This window comes from Acomys minous (genome assembly GCF_964271855.1).
Source record: "Acomys minous genome assembly, chromosome: 5".
Taxonomy (NCBI): Eukaryota; Metazoa; Chordata; class Mammalia; order Rodentia; family Muridae; genus Acomys; species Acomys minous.
This window is the reverse complement of record NC_140494.1, coordinates 69,181,499-69,198,642: the sequence shown is the minus strand read 5'-3', so window position 1 is coordinate 69,198,642 and position 17,144 is coordinate 69,181,499. Positions and strand designations below refer to the sequence as shown.

The 17,144-nt window shown below is 37.9% G+C and overlaps 1 protein-coding gene across 9 annotated transcripts in view; it reads left to right on the top strand.

Annotated features, from left to right (window-relative positions):
* Positions 1 to 319: 319 nt before the first annotated feature.
* The window catches only part of GRIA4 (glutamate ionotropic receptor AMPA type subunit 4), a 357,129-nt gene continuing 340,304 nt past the window's right edge, over positions 320 to 17,144 (top strand). For 2 of the 9 annotated variants that reach the window (XM_084783084.1, XM_084783086.1), the window contains exons 1-3: positions 322 to 960; positions 1,484 to 1,660; positions 2,799 to 2,957. In XM_084783084.1, coding sequence (XP_084639210.1) covers positions 1,573 to 1,660; positions 2,799 to 2,957 — 247 coding nt within the window. In that variant the 5' untranslated portion in view covers positions 322 to 960; positions 1,484 to 1,572. Of the gene's footprint in view, positions 961 to 1,483; positions 1,661 to 2,798; positions 2,958 to 17,144 lie in introns of all 9 variants that reach the window. The other 7 variants (XM_084783081.1, XM_084783080.1, XM_084783085.1 and 4 more) reach the window with 7 other exon arrangements.

The window sequence follows — 17,144 nt, the reverse complement described above, 5'->3', positions numbered from 1 at the left end:
TTGAATCATGAAGAGAAATGAATGCAGCCTTTAAGTGCTTTTTTTAACTTATATTTCTCAGTGTTCATTCCTAATTCTGTCTAGTGCCCTTTAATGAGCATATTAGAGGTCTCTTTGAGTTCTCATATCTATTTTCATCCTGTTTCTTGAAGGAACCACTTACTGTGTTAATCTCTTCTCTCTCTCTCCCTCCCTCCCCCCCCTCTCTCTCTCACACACACACACACTCACTCACTCTCGCTCTCTCTAACACACACACACACACACACACACACACACACACACACACACACCCTTTTCTACCATGTATAAACTTCTCTGACTCTATACACCAACCTTACCTCCTCCAATTCTGCCCTCCTGGACCACATCCTCATCACCCCCGTGGGCTGCCCTGTGCCCCTCTTCCCTCCTCTCCTCCGATGACCACCTTTTCTGCATTCATTCCCATCAAGGGCTTTGCAGATTCCCGAGCTGTTTGCTGGTGAGAAATCTTTGCTGCAGATGCAGCAAGGACTAGAGTTCCCCCTCGCGCACCCGCGCGCGCTCCCGTGCACGCCCGCAGCCCAATGGCAGAAGTGGGCTAGGCTGGGCTAGGCTGAGAGGAAAGGGCTGTGAGCCGGGGGGCAGCCTGTCCTCCCGCGAGCCTGCAAGGATGCGGCAGGGGACTGAGACCATGGGGAGGTGCTAACTTCCTCTCCAACCCCCCAGCCCGGGATCCGGGCTGGCATACCCGGCCCCCCGGGCTAGTTTCCTGCCAAGCTCAACCAAGAAGCCAAAGGCGCCTTGTAGGGCATAAAAAGAAAAAGAGTGGTGCTGAAGAGGGGCGCCCATCCCCAGAACCGGTCCCTCAGCAAATCCAAGAAGAAAGGAGAAAGGGGACCAGAGACTGGAGAGGGGACGCCAGAACCCTAGTCCGCAGACTCGCTCGGGAGCCTCCCTGGAGACCTGGGCGCTCTGGTGAGCACCAGCTGGGGGAAGGGGACAGGCACGGAGCGTGGGGCAAGGGGCAAGGAACAAGGCGCGGGTGTCAGGAGAGCGCGCTTGGGTAGAGAGGTGCGGGAGGCGCTCATGGATGCTGTGTCCCGGGCGGGGGTCGGCTGTGAGCTGCGAAGCGCATGCAGCGCCCGCATCGATGTGGTTGTGTACAGGGGAGCGCAAGTGAGACACAGACAGAGCGCATGTCTCATCCCTGGGAGCAGAACAGCAGCTAGACCCGCCACCACCATCTTCTGCATGAACATTATCAGCAGGACAGAAAACCTCCCCCAGGGCTATGGAGACTGCGGGAAACATCTGGCAGCTGGCGATGGATTGCTGAGGGGAAGCTGTCATAACCTCAAAGCACCCAAATCTTTCTTTCTCTATTTTTTCTTTCTCCTTTTCTTTTCCTTTCCTTTTCTTTCTTTCCTTTTCTTCCTTTTCTTTTTTCTTTTCTTTTCTTTTCTTTCTTTCTTTCTTTCTTTTTTTTTTTTAATTTTAGCGCCATCATCTTCAATGCCTCTCTGAAGAGCCTTTAGCAAGAGAGTGAGAGAAAGAGAGGAGAGCGCGCCAGGGAGAGGAGCAAAGAAGATGAGGATTATTTGCAGGCAGATTGTCTTGTTGTTTTCTGGATTTTGGGGACTCGCCATGGGAGCCTTTCCGAGCAGCGTTCAAATAGGTAAGAAGACTGGCTGGGGAGAGGTGCATGTGGCTGAAGTGAGTTAAATGAGTTGCAGAGGCGCCTTTTCTGTACAAATAGACATTCTCTGTGCAAGTTCAGATAGACACAGGCGAGCACACCCAGCTCCAACTCTAGTTCCATCTTGCTCTCCAACACATTAAAGTAGGATTGGAGGAAGTTGAGGCAAAGAGAAAACAAAAAAATAAATAAATGAACCTCCGTAGAGTTTGGTTGCATTTTATACACATTTCTTTAAATGCTTTTCACTAGAGCAAGAGGGAATAGCGTGTTTTATTTTGTTTTTTGTTTTTGTTCTTCAACCCACTTCTCACTATTCTGTAAGCTGCAACATTCTCTCTGTTACAGAAACAGACTGGAGGAAAAGCGTTTTCTGCTCGCGTCTCTTGCCTTGTTGCCTTACCAGTTGGCAGATTGAAAAGTTAGACCCCTTTCGAGGAACCTTCCTTGTTTTTATTTTCCTTTTGATTTAAGCTTCTGCTCTTCCGATTTCTTTGGGCCCCCCACTGTGTTTCTAGAGACCCTCTCCTCCACTACTGTCCTTGTCGTTTTCCTCTCCTGTCTGCTGATGGGACTCAGCTATTGAATTTTTTCCAGCCCAGCCCTGCCTCAAACACTGCATCATTTTTTGTGTAATGTGCACAGAACCGAACTAATTGGGACAGGTACACCCAAGCAGGGAGAGAAGCTAAGTTCTTTCCTTTCTAAATCTGCTTTCTTGTGTGCCTTCACATTCCTTCACTCCGACCCGTATTTTGATGGAAATCTCCTCTCTGTTCATCTGCATCCTCACTGGTGAGGAGAGGTATCCTGAACTGGCTATTGTAGTGATGTGCTGGGAAAATCCTGAAGAAGGCAGATGGAAGAAAGCAAGACACGCAAGTGGTCTCAGGTTACTGTGATCATGACATATTGAAACAAGAAAAAGCTGAGCTGCACTGAGGACTAAAACATTAAGAGTGCATTGCAGGGACAAAAGGCAGCCAGCCCCTCAGATGTGGCAACAGAGCTCCTTAATTGTGTGTGCTTATGGTTGGAGAAACATTTGGCTGTCATGGGGCTGGGTGAAACATTTAAAACGGAACACTGAGTGTGCGTTTCCTACTGTCTTTTATAGGCGGTCTCTTCATCCGAAACACAGACCAGGAATACACTGCTTTTAGATTGGCAATCTTTCTTCATAACACCAGCCCCAATGCCTCTGAAGCTCCTTTCAATTTGGTACCTCATGTGGACAACATTGAGACAGCGAACAGTTTTGCTGTGACAAATGCCTGTAAGTAAAATATAAGTTACAGCCAAATTGGAAGAGAATTGAAACGAGCTGGTGGGATTTCCTTCTTTGTTAAGAATTTTCTAGAAAAAAAAAATTCCAGGTTCCAACAGTCCCCTGATGTTAGAGAAAAATCATAGTTAAAAAAAGATTTTGTCTCTGAGATTTTCAACTACTCTCCTTCTCCTTCCCTTCCTTTGCTTCTCTCCCTCCCTCTCTCCCTTTCTCCTTTCCTCCTGTCTGCCTTTTCATTTTGTTTCCACTGACTATTACATTTTACTATTGTTCCTGTCTGCTACATGCCAGTGAAAACTGTACTCAGTCTAGTGTTTTCCTTTTGCTTTCTCCTTGATTTTTGCTGGAGTAAGCTCCTGTCTGCCTTTTAGAGACGATACATGATCTTCCCAGTAGTAAAGGCCATGGTGAGGATGCCAGAGGAGTGGTGATGTGGAGAAATACATTTAAGTCTGCCAGTAGACACTACATAAGATGCAATGATGTCATTTTAAGGCTGCTCAGTCTCTTGCTACCTTAATGGATGTCTGTGCATGGAACCCCATGAAGCTTTACCATGTTGTCAGTCACATTAGTCTCTCATCCACCTGAATTCTAAAACCAACTCAGCTGAATTTCCCACACAGTGAAACCAAATGAGTGACCTCACATAATGCTACAAGGGAACAGTTATAAAGAAGTCCCCATCAAGATTCTATGTAACTTGATGTGGAAAAAGAAGCCAACTAATTGCATTAATGTAAAACACCAAGATGTGATCCATCAAAGGCACTTGACTTGCATTCAGTTCTTGAAGTGTGGGCATATTTCAGATGTTTTCCCATTTTTCTGTGCATATATTCTGCTGTATTATAACAATGTTTCTAGATTATCTGAGACATGTAGAAGTGGTTTCTACATTAAATGAGTGCTTTGTTTCTGTTGCACCAAGTTAGAAAAATCTTTTTATTAAAAATTGTCAGGAATTGATTAGCTGGGGTGGATGGGGAGGGGGGGCTCCATTTTCTGAGGAATAGAGAAGGCAAGAGGGGTAAAGGGAAGGAGGGGAGGACTGGGAGGAGGTGAGGGAATGGGGCAATGATCAGGATGTAAAGTGAATTAAAAAAACAATTGTCAGGACAAGAAAATAAACTGAACAAGGAAAGAAGTAAAGCAGAAAATAATGTTGTAAGTGAAGAAAGGTATCTATGTCATGAACTAAAGTGTTTACATTCATATTTATTTGTCATTAATTCACTTACCAGATAGCAGGATAAATCTTTTCCTCTCTTTTTCTTTTTTATGAAAGTCTGTTTACTACTACATTTTAGAACTTAATTTCATGAAGCGGTTGAAGCTTTTGACAGTTTTTCAATATTTGTTATTACTCCCACACTTACTCTCAGTTCTGCTTAGTGGTTACTGCTTGTTTGCTTTACCTGATGATCAACTAATATTAAAGCAAAAGGGTGTTATTGTAAGACAAATGCATATAAATTATACCTAGGTATGTGGATGGTTATTTATAAATGTTATGAATTATTTTCTCCATATGCCAAATATTAAATGAGATGTCAACATTTTACACAGTTCTACTCATTATTTTTAGGGCATGATTGTGATTTATTTTGTAGTTTGTATTTATCTTGAGTGTCTCCTAAGATTTTGTCAAGATCTGCATTACTGGCTTGGAACCTAATTTATTGTCCAAATATATTTGAGGGCAGTTTGTCCACATTTGAATATTATCATTTAATTTTGAATGAATTTCCTAAATGGGGTAGTTCACTGTGTTTTGTTTTTACAAATGAAGATCTTAAGATTTGCAGTGGTTATACAATCATATTCAGCTTTTTAAACTGTAAAGTGATATTTTTTTCTTCCACCGTACCACCAGTTAACCCCGCTCAGTCTCAACTTAACTAGGAATATTTTAGTTATGTAATAAAATATGCATGAAATGAAACGGTAGTGACAAAGCATTGGTAAACTGACAATGTAACAGCTGGTTTCATGGATAATAGAATTTTAAAAGTATGAAATATAGAGGATGTTCTTTTTTAACATGCAGAGATTGAGGAAATAAAACAAGTAACTTTAGCTGTATCTAAGTTTTACACAATGTTGTCAAGTTAATGCTTTGCACATTCGTATATATTTGGTTCTGTGTAGGTATTTAAAAATAGAGTGAAAAGCTAATTGTAAGTAAGAAAAAATGGTTTCTAGTAAAACAAGTATATTTATTTTTGACAAATGACTATACCAAATGCCCTTAAGACAAATCCAAGCTGCATTTAGGAGCAGTCAGATGAAAAGTATGGGTTAGGCCGTTGGTGCTTGTTGGATAAACTAACCTAAAGCATATACACATGTGACTCCACTCTAATTAAAGGTGAATCCTAAGCAGTAACTTTAAGTCAACCTCATCTATCAAACTTTATTTTTTTGAGTACACAAGGATGAAGATAGATCTTGAAATTTAGTATTTTGGAAATTAATATGATTTTTTTCTTTGCAGTGACACAGCCTGATTTTTTAAACTTGTTATTTTAGAATGAATATAAATAATAATATGTGTTACACCTAATCTATTTTAATTGTAATGTGTTCACACTGACACGTTATAAACTTGCAGTCTCTTCTCTGTATGAATAAAGGACATTACCCAGGGTAATATATTTAATTACTTTTATGGGAACTACACTCAGAGGGAAAAAAAGACAAGAATACAGTGTGTCAGTTACCTGTTGAAAAGATATAATCTAATGATGGTTATCAGGATTAAAATTAAGTTAGTTCTCAAAAAAGGCTATGTATCACTAAGCCAATATATGTATAGAGTTCACCAGCTTGTAAAACTGGACATGATTAATTCAAACAGAACAGTTTTGTGGGTATAAATACCAGCTTGCTTCTAATTTTATTGCTCATAATATTTTATCTTCAGCAAGTTTTACATGTTTAAATTAAAATATTGTTTTTCCTTGTCAGATATTCATATTGATAGAAGGATAAATTTCACTCAGTAATATAAAAGATATTCAAAGAAGTATAGATAATAAAAATTATAACCATTTCAATAAGAAAAAGTATGAGCAATAAGTAACCCTTTTACCTAAACATTCAGTTTCATTGGATATATACATTTCATAATTGTGATCTATACAAAGTACACAAGATGATGAAAACAAATATGTCAGGGATAAATTATAATATGGTCAGTTTTTCCTAATTAAAATATTTAAAAAATTTATTTCAAATAGATATCAATATGGCTCTATGAAACATTGATAATGTTCTTAAAAATATTCTATACAGCTTACAACAGACTAAAGTGGAAATTCAGATATATTTCCACTATTTAACAGATACTTAGCTTGGAGAATAAGATTTGTTAAATTTTGCTAAAACTAGTAAACAAAATACTAAACTTGTCTATCACCAAACCTTTAAAAATACAAATATATTTGAGACATTACATTATGAATTCAAATTACCTATTAGAAAAAATCACTTGATGAGGCAACTTTTGTGGTATTACCTACCAACATTCTATTTGTGGAATGATGCTTTAAGTTTAAGATGGACACTGCAAAATACATGATCAACCAGATACATAGCCAAAATTCCAAGGAAAGTTAGACATTACTAGAGTGATTCCTACTTTCAAAATCTGCGGAGAGGACCAGCCATTTAGTATTTTGTTGATGTATTCTCTATGGTGTCCTTGATTTGCTCCGCTTCTCTGCCTAAACAGTATGCTCAATTGTTTATTGGACGATGATGGAGAACTTACAAACATTGAAAAAAATCATTGTATAGTATACTATAATAACAAGGAAGAAAGTAGTGGGTTTGGTTTTGATATAGAATAACGTTGTTGTAGCACATGTTAACTTATAACTAATGATCTTTCTGCCTAAGCCTTCCTGAGTGCTAGCATTAGAGCAGTCTCTCTCTCTCTCTCTCTCTCTCTCTCTCTCTCTCTCTCTCTCTCTCTCTCTCTCTTCTGGTTTTTTCAAGCCAGTATTTTTCTGTCTAGCCTTGGCTATACTGGAATTTGATCTGTAGATGGGCCTTGAATTTAAAAAGATCCACTAGCACATATCTGATTTTATTTTTTTCTCTTTTTATTTTTATTTATTTTTAACACATTTTTATTGAAAAATAAAATAATTCATATTACATTTCATTTTCTATCCTATCCCATGCATCCTCCCATTCCTCCCTCCCTCCCACTTTCACCCCAGTTCCCCTTCCCTATGACTGTGACTGAGGGGGACCTCCTCCCCCTGAATATGGTGCTAGGGTATCAAGTCTCTTCTTGGTAGTCCACTATCCTTCCTCTGAGTGCCATTGGGCCTCCCCAACAAAGGGACATGGCCAAATATGGGGCACCAGAGATCCTGTGAAAGTCAGTCCCCAGTCTCCACTTAACTGCGGAGAATGTTCTGTCCCTTGGCTACATATCTGATTTTATATTGAAGGTAAATCTAACTTCTTTTTGTTTACTTGCCAACTTGAAATATTCAAGCACAATAGAAAAAGTAACTGGATATATAAGATGTAGTTTTTTAGTTAATTTAAATGTAAAGAGAATATGAAATTATATACAATATGCTTCATGGAAGTTCCCACCTATACATTAGTAAAAACGCACTGAGGCTAAGGATGTCTTACAGTATACCTGCAGTAGAGTTCAACAATGCTTAAATGTTGTTGCGGACTGCAGTAATAATCCTAAACATGCTAAAGATAAAGTTGTATTCTTCAAATAAAAGATATAAAATAGAAAATAGAATTATGTGTGCTTGCATTTTAGGTTTAGAAAAATTAGTTACAAAGCTGCAGTTCATGAGGCTTTCATGTCTTGAATTGAAAGAATCAATCTACATTGATTTGAAGTAATTTTTTAGTCTTGTGATTTTCTGTTTCCCCTATTTTCCATTCTAAGATTAATGACAAAACAATGAGTCACATTGCTTCAGTTTATTCCTTTTGCACATGATAAGAGGTTTTATAATATATAATTTGTAAGTAATGTTTTTCAGAGTGGTCACAAGAAAGTTTTTAAAACTTTCATAAAGTGTCAAAAAACTCATTACTTTTTCAAAATAGATGTTTTTCCAAGTTTTGTTTACTTTGGAACAGAGAAATTATGTTCACTTCCTTCCAATGAGAAATTGTCCATCACCTATATATCATTTGCCTACATCTACAGATAAGTCATCTCTCTATATCACATGTACAGAGGAATGACATCATTTTTCTTGATTTTGAAATAATAAGTAAATGAGATCTTACTTTACATTCTTAGAGCACAGTCTACTTTTAGGGCTGTTACACACTACATGTTTTAATTTGACCCAAACCTATGTTACATTAAACAGTCTGAACAACAGGCCTTATGTTTTAGCATTGTGTCTTCTGGATCAAAGTGATTTCTTTGCTTGTCACTTTGTAGGTGTTTTTACCCGGTTTCCTATGCTCCACTCCAACAATTTTATCAGGAAGCCTCAAGGTTATGAAAAATAAAATATCTCTATTGAAAGTTCTTGAATTGGACAGAAGAAAGAATTTCCTAATTGCAATGTTTAGAAGAAAATACAGCAAGACAGTTCTGGGCAATTTGTTCACTAATCACATGGCATTGGATGATGGAGTAAAGAATAAAGTCATATTTTGTAAAGAATCCATCTATTCATTCATGAGATTAAGTAATGGATGTGTCCATTTATTCATTAAGCATATTCAGGAAGAGAAATTCTGTGTAAGATATTATGTAAAAAAAAAACCACTCAGATAACAAAACATTTTAAGAGTAGCTGCTACCCTCTGTGAGCTAGTAATGTTGAGGAAAAAGACAAGTCTGGTCCAGTATAGATTATGGCATAACTAGATAAAGTACTATGAAGGGAAAGTAAGAGATATGACACCGAGAAACACAGAAATGGTAAGTACACTGAGCTTGGCACATTTCATGATGTTGTCAATCAGGGTTTCAGATGGTACATGAAAAGACACCAAGGGGTGGGAAGCCAGGTCTGTTTGAACCTGTTTGGACTGGGAGGAATACGAAGTGCATGAGAAGGAAACATGTGTGCTTTGGGACAAGTCTTTGTGGATTTGCAGAAAATCTATAACTGTTGCAAGGAGACCCCATGGAAGGGAAAGGGGGACTCCTAGATTATCTGAACTGAATAAGGACATGATGAGATTTGCATTTTACAAAGAGCAATGTGGTGGCAGAAGAAAACATATTGGAAGGGTAAATAATGGAAAGCAGAAGGCCCATTAGTTAAATGTCAGAGTAATGCAATTTAAAGTGATGGATGTTTAGATTAAAGTAGAAGCACCAGGGACAGAGAAAAGCTCATAACTCCCCAAATAGAGGTTTTTCAGGACTTGCTGATTGGCCAGTTCTGTGTGGGAGGGTGTTGGAACAGTGTTGTGAGAGTAAATGTCGTTAGCTGACATCTTCGTTCTGAGAGGGAAATGTTTTACTAGTGATACTGACTAATAGAAGAAATAGGCACAGGGCAGAGATCTGGATGAAGAAAGTGAGCTTCATATGGATTGGTTGATTTTAGCTCCTGAAGGCACCCAAGAAAGATGCAGGGTAGAACGTTAGGCATAAGTGGAGGTCTTGGTCTCAGTCCCAGCTAACTGCAGGTTCAGTGAGGGCAAGAGCCGTGGAAGGAAATGAGATCACCCAGAGTGTATAACACAGAAGTACTGAGGAGCACCAGGGAGCACAGCATAGAAGTACTGTGGAGCACCAGGGAGCACAGCACAGAAGTACTGTGGAGCACCAAGCCCCCAGATGTGCCAGTATTTACAAAGTGAGGAGAGAAAAATGACCAAGCAACGAATCCTGAAGGAAAATGGGTCATAGCGTTCGGAAGAAAAGATGTAGGAATACTTCAAGTAAAGGAAGATTGGCTTTGCAGGTAGTTGTAGAATCATGAACTCTAAAGGAAACTCTAACACCTTTGGCAGATTGTTTTATCTATTCTCTTTAGACTGTTCATTCATGCTTTGGACCAAAAACAAATTTACAAAAGTTTTCTTTATGAACCCCACAAGTGTTTCACTAATGTGTTGGTCAAGACCATTCTTATCTTTTAATTAGAAATAGGAAAGCAAAATTATCAGGCTTTTGAACAACAATTTGAATTTGCAAAGTAAGAATGGTTAGGTTACTTAACACTCAACACAAGAGAAGGACAGCTACCAAGTAGGAATTTTTGTTAATAGCAATAAGAAGAATGAAGGAAAAATTCACTTGTCTTCAGAATTCAATTAAATTTCAGTAATAGTGGAACATTTTACAATGTCAATCTTAATATTTCAATATTCTTGTATTTTGGGGGGATGTTTTAGAAAGTTTATATATGTTTTATATTTTTGTTAATACTTTGTAGAAATCCTTTTTGATCTCATAGATAGCTATTTAATTTACATACACAAATCCAAGGTTGTACTTATCAGCCTTACAAAGCCCTAAAAGAGGACATTTTCTGTGAGTGATTAATTTTACATTGGGTTGGAGGAGAGAAAAAAAGTTTGCCTACTTTACAAAATTAAGTGGTTAGTGCATTTGTGAGCATGAATGCATACAAAGATAATCTTTCATGTTTAGGCAGCTTCTCACAATGAATTTTCAGTCACACAAAAGGCTCAGTACCACAGCCATCAAGGAACCGTCTACCATTTAGACAAGCTCTTATTCACACTTATGTTTTCTAATGAGCAGAATAGATTTTATTCTTAAAGCCAACATGGAATCCATCTATATTCTCCCCCAATGAGGAGTACAGGCAGTATTTCTTTGAAGAGGATGCTCTTGGTCTCAGCCTCTGACTCTCCCGGTATGATCTTATAGGGTGTAAGTGCTTCCCGTACTTAAAGCACTGCATATTTTGTACCTGCTCCTTCTAATTTTTTAACGAAATGTATGTTTTACTTTTTAATCACCACCTCTGGAACACTGTATTTTTGAAATGCACTGGTGACTTACAAAGGATGAAATCTAATTGTTTCTTCGTCTTTAGTGTCTCTGAATAGTTTACAGGAGTCAATGCTGAGGACTCCCTGTTCTCTGAAACTCATTTGGACTGTGATGATAATAATCACAATATTAAAGGGCTATTAGAGGAGGCTTCAGCTTTGTGTTACCTTCAATTTTATACAGATATGAAAGTCAAGCACAGCTTTTGATTATTTTATAACAAAAGAACATTTAAGCACTTAAGAAAACTTGCCCAAGGCCACAAAGTATCATTGCTATAAGATCTTAAGGTCTCTTCTCTAAACCATTGTACTATTAGACAGTAATTCTTGCCACAGTATCTTTCTCAATTCCAAATCAACAAGGTATCTTTCATCTGGTATGACTGCAGGTTTCTTAGACTTTAACTTAAATATTAAGAGTTTACTTTTAATGATTTTCATTTGTACCAGCAAATAAGTCCTGCATTTTATATCACATGTTGATTCCTCCATGAGACTTCTAATAGAGCTCAAAGGCTTCAGAAGTCGACAGTTGACACTCCTATTATTTTATATTGCCAGTTTCATGTCACAAATACCACTGTGGGGAAAACATACAAAATGACTCAGCTGTTCAGCACTCAGGGAAAGATTCCTTGTTTAATTTGAAAACCTACATATTTCTATAGGTGAGTTATTTTACTTAAGAATATAAATATTCATGATTAATTTATTGATTAATCACTTGACTAGCCACTCTATTATGTAAAGCAGGCAAAATTTTTTCCCTTCTCCAACCCAATGTAAAAATAATCACTCATAGATTACTTTAGGATGTTCTTAGCTGTCAGGCAAGTTGTCTATGGTTGTCTTTGACTGCTTGCTAATTTGAAATAAACAAGGGGTTAAGGAATATTGACCTAAGTATAAATTGATGACTTTTTCCAGCCACCATCACTTAATTTCATTTCACTAAGTGACTATATCCTCAACACAACTTTCTATGATATATTAGGAACTATAAGAAAAGAGTATTTGAGATACTTACCTCCTTTTAATAATTTATCTTATTTTTTCAAATGTAGCGAAAATGTAACATACACTGGTCAGTGTTGTCTCACTTTAGCTTTTGTTCACTTACTTTTATTATGCAGGTACTTGTTTCAAAATGCAGTTTTGTCATCAGTAACTTTAAATATATCATGCTCTAGTTTATATTCATTTTTCATATTTTTATTTAAAGCAAACACACGGCTTATGGATTTTCAAATGTTTCAGCACTTTAAAGGCTTAGCACACTCAGGTGCTCAGGGTCAACATTTAAGATATTTCCACATTTAATATCATGCCAGCACTGTGACTGTAAACCACTGACTCCTATAGCAGCCACTCCTGCTGGTGAAATGACTATGAGAAATAATGTGGATTTGAGCTTTTAATTGATTTCCTACTCTAACAAATGTTATATAAATTTGGAACCTCCAGTATGTGAGAATATTTGTTTTGTGTGACTTGCTAACACTGTCCATTATTAGTCTCTTGAGTCTTCACTCATCCTGATAGGTGAAAATGACTTCTAATTGCTACTTTAATTTGCATATTTTTTAATAGTGAGAAGGAAAACTACCCTAGGCTTAAAAACATTGCATTCCTCTTTCTCTATGAACTGTCTGGTCTTTTCCTTTGTCAGTCTATGCTTTCTTCTTTAGGAAAACATTTTTACACTCTAGTAATTAAGTGGCTGTTATGTTTCACATTAGTCATTCACATTTCATTCTGCCTCAGCTTCTTGAGAAAGCTCTTTCTTTATATAGATACTCAAATTTTGTATTTCATAGGTAATTTTCTTTATGGCTTCTGAGCTTTGTGTTATGAATCTAAGAAGCATTCCCATTCTTAAAGCCACAAAAACATTTATCCTCTGTTTCCTATAATATTAATGTTTTAAAATTTATATTTTGGGGTTCTGTGCCCTGTTGAGATATAGCCAATGGGCAGCTCATTCTCCATGGCTGTGGGGGAAGCAGAGTCTACCTCTGACATGAACACTGGTGCTCCTGAATCTATCACCACCACTTGGCTGGGGACATCATGCTGGCAAACAGAGCAAGGGAATGCAGGTTATCCAGATGAGAACTGATAGGCTGTGTGTTCAGATGGTTGGAGAGGAGATCTTCTGTCAGAGGTCTAGAGAAGGAAAATAGGACAGAAGAGGGAGGGAGGGTGGGAACCAGAAGATACAAGTGAGGGAGTAACAATCGGGATGTAATATGAATATGTTATAATAAATAAATAAATAAATAAATAAATAAATAAAATTTAAAATTTGTATTTCTAAAGCAAATGTTCTAAGATCTATTTACTTATTAATATTAAAATCAATGTTTTCCTATATTGTTATTTGGAAAAGCTAATTTTTAGGTTACAATCTTTAAAACATTTTTCACTAATTAATTTACTTACTTTACACCAAAATTGCATCCCCATACTGCCTCTTCTCTCAATCCCATATTCCTCCTTTCCTCCCTCTCCTTTCACTCAAGAAAAGGATGCTCCTCTCCACAACCCTCACTAGCATCTCAAGTTTCATCAGGACTAGCACACCCTCTTCCACTAAGGTCAGGCAAGGTAGCCCAGTTAGGGGAAAGCGATCCAAAAGCAGGCAACAGACTCCAGGTCAGAGATAGCCCATGGTCCCATTGCTAGGGGACCCTCATGAAGACCTAGCTGCCTGTCACCTACATATGTGTGATGGCCAGGGCCAGACTGTGCTTGCTCTTTGAATGACGTTTTAGTCTCTGTGAATCTGGATGGGCCTAGGTTAGTTGACTCTTGTTGGCCTTCTTGTGGAGTTCTTCTGCTCTCCTGGTCCATCTCTGCTCCATCTTTATCACTGCATATCTTGTAGACAGAATAAATTTTGGGCCAAAGATTAGTGGGGGGCATGGTGTCCCTCTCTCTCTACTGGAAATCCTGCTAGCAGTTTCAGGGTGACTCACCCCAACATCCCCCTAGTAGTCTACCCTGCCTTAGGTCTCCAGCTTGTCCCAGAGATGGAATCCCATTGGTTTATATTCTCTCTCCCAGCCTCTGCTCTCCCCACACCTGACCTCCACCCTTTTTTCCCTCCCCACCTCCACTCCCACCCAATTCTCTCCCTCATCCTCTTCAGATGTCTATTTTATTTCCCCTGCTGAGTGGGATTCAAGCATGCTTCCTTGGACCCTCCTTGTTTCTTAGCTTCTTTGGGTATGTGGAGTGTAGTATAGTTATCCTGCACTATATGGTTGATAAGCACATCTCAGCCATTAGAGATTCCTCTGTTGAGAATTGTCGATTTATCTCTGAACTCTGTAGCTGTTGGTGTTCTGTTCAGAAACTTCTTCCCTGTGCTAATTAGTTCAACTCTATTTTGTGCTTTGTCTCTTTCCAAGCTCTTCTATTTCTTCTTTTCACTTATTTCTCCTTGCCTTGGGGGTCGTACTAGGGGCCTGGCTTGGGGGTCGTACTGTTTCTTTATATATTTTCCCATATATTTTATATCATATCTTAGTGCTTCTTTTATTTCCTTTTTTTATGACTCTTACTTGCAATCTGACCAAAACCTCTTGGTTCTACACTCAATGTATATCAAACATATTTTCATGTTCTCTACTCTGACTAGCCACATTGCAGTCGGTGGTGTTCCATTACAACTTTCATCACTAATCACCTGTTTCAACACTGTTCCCTCCACATACAATAATCAGGTGTCTGAATGTGTGCATGCCTCTATGTATGATGTGTATGTTTTATCTACTTTTGTGCATGTATCTGTGTTTGCACATTCACATTTATGAGTGTGTTTGGGTATGTAAGTGTAGGTACCTATGTGCTTCCAAGCAAAGTGTGTAGAAGTAGGTGTGGGTCTTTACATTCCACTTCACTCAAGGCAGGACCTTCACTGTTCACAGAAATGCCTGTCAAGGCTAGCTGAGGGAATGTCCTACTTCTGCTCCCATCTCCTTCCTCATGTGCACACTTATATTACAGACATATGCCACTGCATCAGCTATGTGCATGTGTGAGAGATTCAAATTCAGCTCCTCACACCATGTGCATTGAACCATCTCCCCAGCTCCCTTAATCTCCTTTATATGCCAGAATTAAGAGTGCCCATCTGAGTTTACAAATCAAAGACAACCTAAAGATTTACCATGTCTTTTTGTCTTCCTCTATACAGTGGCCTATCCTGGACTTCTGTTTTCTATCTGGACTTTCTGACTTCTTTGTATCTTCAGTTTCTTTTGTGTAACCCTCTATCCAGTTGTTTGCTTGCAGAGGATTTTTTTTATGAACTTTCAAGATTCTGAATGTGTGCATGCCTCTATGTATGATGTGTATGTTTTATCTACTTTTGTGCATGTATCTGTGTTTGCACATTCACATTTATGAGTGTGTTTGGGTATGTAAGTGTAGGTACCAAATGTGCCTACTTTTATGTATATTGCCCAAACTGTGCCCTAAACCACAATTCCGCTTACTCTCTATACCAGAATAGCAACTTAATAACTACATGAATGTGTCATGTCACAAGTTTTAAACATTTCAAAATTTTTACATTTTACAATCTGTGCTTCCTACTTGCATAAAAGCTTCCAAAGCAAAGGGTGTTGTTGAACATCTTGTTAAATAATACAAACATATTTCATACAGTTCCTGGGATCTCTGAGAATCTTCATACATGGACAGGAGATCTCTTCACTAGTCTTGGGGTCCACACTTAAGTTCACTAAGAGTTTCCATGTATCATTTTGTGGAGATCATGGAAAAGTTGTGAAGACAACCAAGCAGCTCATGCAAATAAAAGTGATCTCAGTTTTCTCTGTTATATACATTCATTTCTTACTGTTTCTATCCCATTCCACTTCTACAGTGATCTAAGGAAAAGAGTATGTTGTAGGAGGAAGAAGTTCGTACTCCTGTGCAAGTCAATGTGAAAGAACCGTGTCAGATAGTCCTTTGACTAATATAAATTTGATAGATAGAACTTCAACTTTATTCATAATATTTGGTGTCTGCTAACAGAAGATCCTGAAATGCTGACTCAAATCACTTTGAAAACACATACATCCCAACTGGAAAACTGAGCTAGTGAGTGCACTCTGGGGAATCCCATCTGTAGTGGCCCTGCCTGCTTCCTCAGCACACCTAGAAGCTTGTGGGACTGGAAGACTTCCAAGAAAAGGGCTTAAAATGTACAATGTCACTCATTAAAGTTCTTCATCACCTGCATAGAAACTTCTGATATAACTGTTCAGACAAACTACTCATTTTTTAAAATCCTTCACTCTGCTCTTCTTCGAAAGGAGTTTATCCTTGCTTAAGAATTTAATATATCTGTGTAGACTTCCATCTTACCCAGTCAGGTTTGGAAGGCCTTTCACCAATCATTTTCTCCAAAGATTTATAACCAAGAGAAATATATTACATTTCCTTAGGGGAAACCTTAGAGATAAAATATTGGTTTTATTGCAATGACAGCTGAAAAACTATTTCCATATTTATTGTTAAATCTCATCATTAGCCACTGAATTTTATTTTGTCTTTCCATCCTTGATATGAGAAGACAAAAACTACATTCTTTCTAGTATGTAGGTATGAGCTTTCATTTTTTGTAAGTGTGTCATAAACAGTTGTGTGGATATGCACAACTATGAAACTAGGTGACCATAAAAGGATAATAAGAGGTATCAAAAAAGTGAGTGTGGAGTGCAAAAGGTCAAATGTCCATGAAAAGAAAGGAGTTTGTCTGGGATGAAATAGCATGAGAGGGCACAAGGTAGCAGGAGGAAAAACATCTCAAATGAATCTTGTTTGAAAAATTCTGTAATGAGATCTAATTGTTTGTTTTCCTTAGATATAAAGAAATAAATAGTTCATTAGATAATAAAAGCATAGAGATGACATATTATGGGCGGATGTTAGGAAAATAGATAATAGATGTAGAAGCACAGATGATTGATAGGTTCTACAGTGATAGGTAATATATAATAGCTAGATAATTGATATATAGATGCATAGATAATAGATTATTGCTATAGTATATATCAATAGATATATAGATGATTGGCAGATAACATAGTGATATATATGATTTACTGATAAATATTTCAAACAAGCCAGGTTGTTGAAAATTGATAAAATATTTTTGAACATCACCTT